The 11,029-nt window shown below is 41.8% G+C and overlaps 1 protein-coding gene across 2 annotated transcripts in view; it reads left to right on the top strand.

Annotated features, from left to right (window-relative positions):
* The first annotated feature begins 1,953 nt into the window (after positions 1-1,953).
* LOC138642485 (N-acetyllactosaminide beta-1,6-N-acetylglucosaminyl-transferase-like) overlaps positions 1,954-11,029 on the top strand; it is a 145,635-nt gene continuing 136,559 nt past the window's right edge. For both annotated transcript variants that reach the window (XR_011314048.1, XM_069730669.1), the window contains exon 1: positions 1,954-3,055. Coding sequence is in view for 1 of the 2 variants with exons in the window: in XM_069730669.1 (XP_069586770.1) it covers positions 2,140-3,055 (916 nt within the window). In the remaining variant the exon portion in view is untranslated. The remainder of the gene's footprint in view (positions 3,056-11,029) is intronic.

Raw genomic sequence — 11,029 nt, 5'->3', positions numbered from 1 at the left:
TATTCTATTTTTCTGTCAATATGGCCATGTGAGGGCTTACTTTTTGCGAGACGAGTTGTACTTTTGAACAACACCATTGGTTTTACCATGTTATGTACCAGGAAACAGGAAAAAAATTCCAAGTGCTGTGAAATTGCAAAAAAGGTGCAATCCCACACTTGATTTTTGTTTGGCTTTTTTGCTCAGTTCATTAAATGCTAAAACTGACCTGCCATTATGATTCTCCAGGTTATCACGAGTTCATAGACATTATTCTTGTCTAGATTATTTTTTACCTAAGTGGGGAAAAAAATTCCAAACTTTGCTAAAAAGAGAAATAAATCCACCATTTTCCGATACCCGTCTCCATTTTTTGTGGTCTCGGGTCGGGTGAGGGCTTATTTTTTGCTTGCCGAGCTGACATTTTTAATGATACCATTTTGGTGCAGATACGTTCTTTTGATTGCCCATTATTGCATTTTAATGCAGTGTAGCGGCGACCAAAAAAAACGGAATTCTGGGGTTTTGACATTTTTTCTCATTACGCCGCTTAGTGATCAGGTTAATTCTTTGTTTTATTGATAGCTCAGGCGATTCTGAACACGGCGATACCAAATATGTGTAGGTTTGATTTTATTTTTACTGTTTTATTTTGAAACCCCGTGATTTGAACTTTTATATATTTTTAGTTTAATTTATATTTTTGAACACAATTTTTTTTTACTTTTGGCATGCTTCAATAGTCTGCATAGGAGACTAGAAGCTGACACTACTCGATCGGCTCTGCTACATAGAGGTGATGGTCAGATCGCCTCTATGTAGTAGAATTGCTGACTTACTATAAGCGCCAACCACTGGGTGGCGCTCACAGCAATCTGGCAGTGACAACCATAGAGATCTCCAGGAGACCTCGGGTTGTCATGCTGACTCACCAGTGACCTGCGATCACGTGACGCGGGTCACCAGTGTGCGTATTTCCGGCGCAATTGCCGAAGCACCATTTAAACTAGTTAATAACCGCGGGTGGATGTAGCTATTGTGGGCACATGTCAGCCGTTCAAAACAGATTACATGTCCTGGGAAAGATGCGGGCTCACCACCGGAGCCCACATCAAAGGGAGGGAGACTGACATCGGCATACTATTATGCCCGATGTTGGAAAGGGGTGGAGGGCATAAGAATTCAAAGTTTGAAAATTGCACAATTTTCAAAATTTTTGCCAAATTTTTGTGTCATATCAAATATATTTTACCACTATCATGAAGTCACAAAGAAACATTCTCAGAATCACCAAGATCCGTTGAAGCGTTCCAGAGCTATAACCTTATAAAGTGACACTGTTCAGAATTGTAAAAATTGGTCTGGTCATTAACGTGCAAATTACCTTGAGGTGTAAAGGGGTTAATCATATACATTTACATTTTCCTATTTTGCAGAACTATAATGTATATGTAAAAATCGGGTGCCATACTGATATTTTTCTCTCACCCTTCCGATGCTGTGATTATTTTCATAGACCGCTTCCGTCAGTGAGAATAATCGGTGTCAGCACTGCCCCATTGAATAACTTTAGTCCGAGAGCTATCCGACAAAAAATCAGATAAATAGTCCGATATTTCCATTGGTGTGAGCGAGCCCTGAAAAGAGAAAATGTAAAGACATATATAATATTAATTTTCACCAAAGAAAGAAAAAGATTTTTCTACCGGCAGAACTAATTTCCTGTGCAGCGGAGAACAATTGCTAAAATGTGTCTGTAAATGTAATTAGTTGTTAATCTGAAATTTGTAAATACAGAACAGATCCAGCAGAGGGGTTTGCTGGTGAAACACATGCGAGGAAAAAGGGAAAGGACAGATTAAAGCAGTCAGTGACATGCTGCTGGGTGCCAGAGGCTCAACCAATGAGCGCGCCCAATGTTTCATATGCAAATGTTTAAAGTGAACAGAAGGTCATCACAGCCTCATGCAGACTGCACAAAATCATAGGAAGCAAGGGAGAGAACACCGACCGGTGCTGCTAGACACTGGCCAGAGATGACCAATGTGTGGCCACAAAGGAGGCCTCCACGAAGAGGAGACAATGCCCCATTCTGCAATCCGCTGTGTAGATGAAAGGCACATTTACGTGAAGGTATAAGATTTATTTTCCTGTTTAATAATGACTCCTTGGATGCGATACATGTTTCCTGTTCCTATACTCAGTGTGACTCTTCTGCTGTTATATTATAACAATAGCCTCATAAATTGGAAAGTTTTCCACTGGTTCAACGCAACTGAAGAAAGAATCCTATTACTGGAAGCCTGTGATGCTCTCTTCAATGGACGCAAATCTGAATTCGAACCTACAGTGCCTAAATCCTATGAAAGGTCTAACTGTCAAGAATATAGAAAGCAAAATCATTACATGACGGCTCCCCTGTCAGCTGAGGAGGCAGATTTCCCTCTAGCGTACATGATGACTGTGCACAAGGAATTCGATACATTCGAGAGATTGTTTAGGGCTATCTATATGCCCCAAAATATATACTGCATCCATGTGGATGAGAAGTCCAGTGCCGATTACCTGCAGGCAGTAGATGATTTTATAAATTGCTTTCCTAATGCTTTTCTCGCCTCGAAAATGGAGCCTGTGGTTTATGCTGGAATATCCAGACTACAGGCGGATCTGAACTGCATGAGAGATCTGCTGAAATCAGAGGTGCAGTGGAAGTATGTGATCAATACCTGTGGCCAGGATTTCCCATTGAAGACAAACAAGGAGATTGTGCGACATTTAAAAAAATTTAATGGGAAAAATATCACTCCCGGGGTCCTGCCCCCAGATCATGCCGTCCCCCGGACCAAATATGTTCATCGTGAGGATATAGTACATTCACATGTGCTGAGGACCAACATCGTAAAGCCTCCTCCTCCTCACAATATCACCATATACTTTGGGTCTGCATATGTCGCCCTGACAAGGGAATTTACAAAATTTATTCTAGAAGATCAGAGAGCCTTGGATCTACTGAAATGGTCTAAGGACACTTACAGCCCAGATGAGCATTACTGGGTGACGCTGAATAGAATCCCAGGTATGTACTATCATATGGAAATTTATCATATGGAAACTCGATTAGATGCCATTGCTTTGTAGAATCCCAGGTATGTACTATCATATGGAATCTCGATTAGATGCCATTGCTTTGTAGAATCCCAGGTATGTACTATCATATGGAAACTTGATTAGATGCCATTGCTTTGTAGAATCCCAGGTATGTACTATCATATGGAAACTTGATTAGATGCCATTGCTTTGTAGAATCCCAGGTATGTACTATCATATGGAATCTCGATTAGATGCCATTGCTTTGTAGAATCCCAGGTATGTACTATCATATGGAAACTTGATTAGATGCCATTGCTTTGTAGAATCCCAGGTATGTACTATCATATGGAAACTCGATTAGATGCCATTGCTTTGTAGAATCCCAGGTATGTACTATCATATGGAAACTCGATTAGATGCCATTGCTTTGTAGAATCCCAGGTATGTACTATCATATGGAAACTCGATTAGATGCCATTGCTTTGTAGAATCCCAGGTATGTACTATCATATGGAAACTTGATTAGATGCCATTGCTTTGTTTTGGACTACAGGAGTAAATCCAAAAGCATTCTTATACAAAATGTTCCTGTTGAACAGTGTACACCAGTATATAACTAGATACTTATGGCACATTTAGACAAGCCAATAATAATTGAACGAGCATTGATATTCATAGGAACTAAACAGACATTTTCGACAGGCTCTTTAAACAGACATTTACCTGTCAAAAGAGCAAAATTTATATTATACGTTTGTATTCCGCCTTAAAAATCATTGTTATCAGCAGCATATCATCCCATGCAAACAGGTAATGTGCTGCCGATAACATTAAATCCTATGCACAAGGAATTATCGTATTAAAGGGGTTATCTCAAGAACAAAGGTCTAGAACGCGCCGCTCACCTGATTCCTTGCTTCCTGTTCATTGATTGGCAGTTTAGACCAGTAGTAAGGAAGATTCACTCTCTGAAACTATGTGCTCTTTGAGGGTATGTTCCTACCGTGAGTAAACGCTGCGGGTTGGACGCTGCGTACATCTGCAGTGGCCAAACTGCAGTGGCCAAATGTTACAGCATAGTGGATGGGATTTCAAGAAATCCCATGTACACTATGGGTGCAATGGCACCCGCAGCTTCCCTGCGGAGACGGACATGCGGTGCGTCTTTCCAGACTGCAGCATGTCTATTTATCTTGCAGAGACACGAGTCTCTGTAAGATAACTATCACCCGAACAATGTATTGGGCGTAGTGATTCCGGTTCAAGGAACACATGCGGATTCACCTGCGTTCAAAAAGCCGGCAGCGCTTTGGACGCAGCGGACATGTGCTGCATCCGAAGCGCTGCCGATTACTGACCATGTGGACATACCCTGATACTATAAGCAGAAGCCGCTTTGCCTCTGCAGCATTGGAGAAGCATTATGGCATTGAAGCTGGCAGCATCAAGCAATCTAATTAACTTTAGCGCAGTATATACAAGCTGGATAGCAGAGAGCTTTCAAAAGCTGTAGTATTTGCTTGCTAGACTACAGGGGTGGTCGGTAACCAAGGCAACAAACAGTAAACTGGTAAATTTAAGACACCTCTGGTCTTGACAGCAGAGGATTTTAATAACAAGTAAATTGCAAAGTTTCTTGCTTTTACTTGACATTGTATAATATGAAAACCCCTTTAACATTCTTTATTTGCATATACAATGTTCGTCTACTTGTTTAAACAGGACAGTAATTTATGGCCAATCAGCTTGTGTACAGCTGGTAGGTGGTCGTTTAATGGCCTGGACTGGCCTGTCTAAGGGGGCCATAACACTGTTATGTCTATAGATATGACTTCATGAGTTGTGATAGTAGGAGATCATTTGCCTCCTATACCCGTTTTTATTCACTCTGACTTTAGTTTCCCTATGCAATAAATGAGGAATAAGATGGTCCAGAATCTGGGCTGCCCGAGGTATAATCACACACAAAGATGAAGCATGAATGTGGTTTATTGTGTCAGCGCGTTTCAAGGTTTACAAACCTCCTGATTAGGACCAAACCATGATGATGAAGAGGTTTGAAAAGCTGAAACGCATTGGCACCATAAATCGCATTCATGCTTCATCTTTGTGTGGATTGTACCTCGGGCAGCGCGGATTCTGGACCACCGTATTCCTGATCTATTGCACTGCATCCCATTGGTGGTCCTGCAGCAGCCCTTACATGCTTCTATAGGAGTTGTGACTTTCACGACCCTATCAGGTGAGCGTCCCTATAATATTTTACACCACTTTGTTACCAGACCTTATTTGCTCTTTTCATCTCTCCAGTTTTGCTTCATTAACTTCCTTATCACAGTGATAGTAAATATATAACTTTAAAGTCTTGGACTCTGAACAGTCCATTCATGGGTCTCTGTCACATCCACTTCACTAAAACAATAGCTGTTTTGAATATTATAGAATTGCTCAGATTCATGGAGCATTGACTATAGGCTGCAACATCACTTCATGGTCCACTAAATAGCCTTAGGCCGGGGTCACACTTGTGTGATGCCAGAAACTCGCACATGTCTCTCTCATCAATACTAGAGCCCAAAACAGCAGTCTATACAGTCAAAATACCTAAAAAACTACCCATTTTAAGTCTAAATAGAGGAGAAAAAAATAAAAGAAATACCTGCCAACTCCCCCGCTGCTTCGTCGTACCACTACTACCACCATTTGGAAAACAAGGAGCTGGGAGAGTTGACTAAACTGCTTGGTTATGCCAAGAGTGAGTTGAGCGAATGCGCTTGGTTTGAACTGTCATTTTGTACTGGCACACTCCTTTTAAAGAGTAACTGTCAATTTCATTTTATTTCATAAATCAATAGTACATGTGAAAATAAGAAACTTTGTAATATATCTTATCAGCAAAATCTGCTTCTTTCACCTCCTGAACTGATATTTCACTGTCAATTTAAGGGTAAAATCTGTCTTCGGTGAAGACAGATTTTCCAACTACTGAAATAGGAGTTGGCAGTTGGTGCTTATAAAGTTCTATGGAGAGGGCAAAGGGAGAGGACAAGGGAAATGACTCCACTTTAAAGGATGCCTAATATTTTTAAAAAATGTTTTAAAGAAAAAACAGTGAAAGAAGTGTACAAAAAGATTCAATGCCCAGATCTTTGCACTCGTAAGTTTTCTGCTCCTAGATTTTTTTGTTCTATGAAAGTAGTGGCTACATAAGTTTTTGCAAAAGGCTGGAGCTCAACATTTACGGTAGGTAACACAACATGTTTTACTACAGTATGAACAGCTGGGTCTATACACTCAACTTTCAAACAACGGTGACTAAGCAAAATATTTCTGTTAGAAAAAAAAACCATCAAAGATTTACAGATAAAAAAAAGTTGGGCCACCAAAATTATGTTATTGAGAGTTAAAGCGAACCTGACACCAAGTCTGACCGATATGAGATAAGACCACCAAATGACAGGTGACAGGTTCTATTTAAAGCAAGAATGAAATGATAGGGTAGATTTAGTCTTATGAGGCATCCCTCAAACCCTTCATCCTTCTGGGCTGCCATACAAGTGAGCTAATGACAGATTAGAGAGATCTTGGAAAAAGGGTAATGGCCATGTGCATGAGCTCCTAGCAGGCTGTAAAAGCATAATTCATATACGGTGTCAATCATTTGCTTTATTGAACAAAAGCACTGAAAAAGAAGCAATGGTAATCTTAGGTCCCATTCGCTAGCCTGATTGACATGTATGTGTTCCTGACATATCATTGTTGCAACCTGCGCAGCCGTACAGGGGCCCAAGAGATAAAGGGGCCTCCTTTCACCTCCAATGCAGGTGGAATTGTGCTTCCTGATTAGCTATTGGACTGCTTATTTTGTCCTCTTCTCTGTCCATTCCTGCTCAAGCATGCCAATAAGCGAGTGTGTGATGCAATGGACAGTACACGGATGCCATCCTTGTACTGTCTGTTAAAAATTATAGACATGTGAAGTCAGCCTAAATCCTTACTAGATGTCATTTCTTTATTCTTACATTTTATTTTAGACACATTTAAAGGGAAATTGTCATGTCCCCAATTGCTAATTGAGAGTCCGCACTTGAGTTCTTCACTCAATAAATAAGTTCTTGAATACACCTATATGAGTGCCAAGTATTTCTACATCGCAGTTAATGGATTTGGTTATCCTACTTGTGCACCACCAGAATTCCAGAAGTGCTGTGTTTTCCTAAATACTTCAGTACACAGTGAGCGCCCAGAACTGATACGGTCACCACTTAGTACACAGAGCGCACCCGGAAAGGATAGCTACCACTCAGTACACAGTTAGCAACCGTAAAGGATAGTCACCAATGATGAGCGAGTGTACTCGTTGCTCGGGTTTTCCCGAGCACGCTTAGGTGATCTCCAAGTATTTGTTAGTGTTCGGAGATTAAGTTTTCATCGCCTCAGCTGAATGTTTTACAGCTACTACCCAGCCTGAGTACATGTGGGGGTTGCCTGGTTGCTAGGGAATCCTCCCATGAAATCAAGCTATCTAGTAGCTGTAAATCATTCAGCTGCGGCGATGAAAACTTAATCTCTGAACACTAACAAATACTCGGAGATCACCCGAGCGTGCTCAGGAAAACCCGAGCAACGATTACACTCGCTCATCACTGATAGTCACCACTCAGTACACAGTGAGCGCCCGGAATGTATGCAGTCACCGCTCAGTACACAGTGAGCACCCAGAACGGATAAAGTCCTCATTCAGTTCCATGCAAGCGCCGGAACGGATAAAATCCCCACTCAGTACACAGCGAGCGCCGGAACGTATAAAGTCCCCACTCAGTACACAGTGAGCGCCGGAATGGATACAGTCACCACTCAGTATACAGTGAGCGCCCAGAATGGATACAGTCACCGCTCACTACACAGTGAGCACCTGGAACAAATAGTCACCACTCAGTATACAGTGAGCACCCAGAATGGATACAGTCACCACTCAGTACACAGTGAGCACCTGGAATGGATAAAGTCCCCACTCAGTACACAGAGTGCACCTGGAAAGGATAGTCATCACCACTCAGTATACAGTGAGTGCCCAGAACGGATACAGTCACCACTCAGTACACAGTGAACGGTGACTGGAGACATGTACTAACACTTTGATTAACATCTAGCTCTGTACAGATACAGCTTTCACCATTTTTGTTCACCAGTCACGAGCACCTCCACCAAAGTTATAAACAAAAACCTCAGTTGCATCTTAAATGCAAAAAATGGGGGATATCACCCAATGGTGATCCACCCCCAATTTGACCGGTCCCAACTCCAAACAATTGCTCAAAAATAGGAGAGCAAAGGAGGCAAGAGGACGCCCAGCAGTACACCGAATACCACGAGCCACACCCGTGGATGCGCACAGCCACAAATCACCAATATTTAAAGTCGTACACACACATAAAAGCCATAGATCATAATTCAAAAATATATTCAAAATCACAGAAAACGACACATAGTATGTTTGTGAGTTATCTGTGGTCTGATTGTGAGGTCCATTCAGGGTTAGATGTAAAGAAGGGTCTGTTACTTCAAATGCAATATAAAGGTCCATTGAATACAAGGTGTCAAAATTTTACACATGCTAAAAAAGACATAACAAAAAAGGACAATTAAAAACACAGATAAGCAAAAACACGTGACCAACAAAATATGATAGTCCAGCAGAAAATGTACACCAATAACAAGAAATATGAGACATCTCATCACAAAAAAGGGGGAAAATGTCTACATCTCATTAAGACCCCTAGGGTTCATAGTGTTCAAGGTTACAATCAATTTGGTCTCCATTTGCGCCAGGATCTTCTTATTATTGCCCCCCTGATGCCAAGATGTAAAACATCAATCCCCCTGACCATAAAAGTCCTAGCATCACCAAAGTGGACAAAACCTTGGGTGGGACAGTGTATTATGAAGTCTGTACAGAAAATGTATCAAAACGTAGATCACTTTGGTGGCATAATAATTCCAGAAATGCACTCCAGTCCTTGACATTGCTGGCGCTTGCGCTTCTTCATGAATTAGGCACATCTTACTCCTGTGGTGCCTTCATTACACCAGTTAAGTTTTATATGTTAGTCTTTATAAATTGGGCCCTTGGTGTTTTGGCGAAGCAATTGGGGTATTTGATAACTATTAACCACTTTGCAACATGCGCCGTACTAGTGCGGCGCATGTCGCTTCTCTCCTTTTGACGTGGGCTCCGGTGGTGAGCCCACATCTTTTCTGGCATATGTCAGCTGTTTTGAACAGGTGACATGTGCCTGGAACAGCCGTGGGTGGAATCGCGATCCACCCATGGCTGTTAAGCCATTAACACTAGAAGTCCCAGAGAGGGGTCATTTAACATTTCTACCTTTGGAACCCAGAGAAGGGTGGAATGACCTGAAGGATTTTAGCTAAGGGTACCGTCACACAGTGGCATTTTGATCGCTACGACGGCACGATTCGTGACGTTCCAGCGATATAGTTACGATCTCGCAGTGTCTGACACGCTCCTGCGATCAGGGACCCCGCTGAGAATCGTACGTCGTAGCAGATCGTTTGAAACTTTCTTTCGTCGTCTAGTGTCCCGCTGTGGCGGCATGATCGCATGGTGTAACAAAGGTGTGCACGATATTGTATACGATGTGCGCATAGTAACCAACGGCTTCTACATCGCACATACGTCATGAAATTATCGCTCCAGCGTCGTACATTGCAAAGTGTGACAGCAGTCTACGACGCTGGAGCGATATTGTTACGATGCTGGAGCGTCACGGATCGTGCCGTCGTAGTGATCAAAATGCCACTGTGTGACGGTACCCTTACATCCTCTAATCACTGTCTTTTGTTCTGTAATTAAGGCCATTACTGTCGCACCACAGGAGGTTGTTGTTTTTCATTGAGTTTAGCCATTTAGTTTCTATTTATTTCTATTCACTTTATTGTATTTGATAATATAAAGACTATACATATTGTATTTAGTTTAGTTTTATTTGAGCAAAAAGCACTGAAACAATGAATCATTTTTTATATATTTTAAATAGAGAATTAGAAATTTTAGAGCAAGGTACAGCGGTGAGTAATGACCAGAAGCATTTGTGTCTAAGGCCTCAAGCATACTAGTGAAAAAAAATTGTGCGAAAATCGCACAAGAGGACTGAAATTTCAGTGTGAAAAATATACAAAAGAACAACTGTTATTTGTTTCCATGTGTTTTATTTTTGTTATAAAAATAATTAAAAAAATACAAGGAATAAAACAATTCCACACATATTTACAATAGGCTGCAGTGGGGGGCTGTGTGTGTGTGTGTGTGTGTGAGTGGCATGTCCTTCTTGTGTGACTAGCATTTCAGCACTCACTCAGCAGTCTGTCTGCACTGTCGGAACATACCTGGCACTGCCTAGGTATGTGCCTGGTACATTTGCCACACGTGTATTTGTAGCAGTCAACACATCTCTCAGTTGCACAATTGTTCGTGCATCGATGGTTGACCTGACACTTCACCCTTTTGCCAGGGCTGGGTGTGGAAGGTTGTTGCTGAAAGAGTTTCTCCTTGCGTGCCTTCTTTTCAGTCACATGAGAGCCACCTAACTCTTTTGCAAGCTCAACCAGGAAGTCCACCCGTCTCTCCTGCTCCCCAGTGCATGCCTGATAAAGAACATTAGCATTCAATGCTGCCATGTCAATCATGTTGTAGAACACGGCGACTGGCCATCTCTGTGTTCTTGCATGTATGCTGTACTCCCGCACCATTTGGTCCATTACATCCACACTGCACTTTGTGTGGTTATATTGTGTGACCGTGTTTGGCTTCCTTTTGTTGGTATCCTCAGTCTCAACCACATTGTGCATGCTGCTGAGAATGTATACGGCCTTCTTTCATTTGGGTGCACACACTGTCAGTGTGGCACCAGTGGTTGAAAACACCTGAGTGGTGAAT

The sequence above is a fragment of the Ranitomeya imitator genome, chromosome 6 (genome assembly GCF_032444005.1).
Source record: "Ranitomeya imitator isolate aRanImi1 chromosome 6, aRanImi1.pri, whole genome shotgun sequence".
Classification (NCBI taxonomy): domain Eukaryota; kingdom Metazoa; phylum Chordata; class Amphibia; order Anura; family Dendrobatidae; genus Ranitomeya; species Ranitomeya imitator.
The sequence above is the reverse complement of the archived record's forward strand: the minus strand, read 5'-3'. Positions and strand labels throughout refer to the sequence as shown.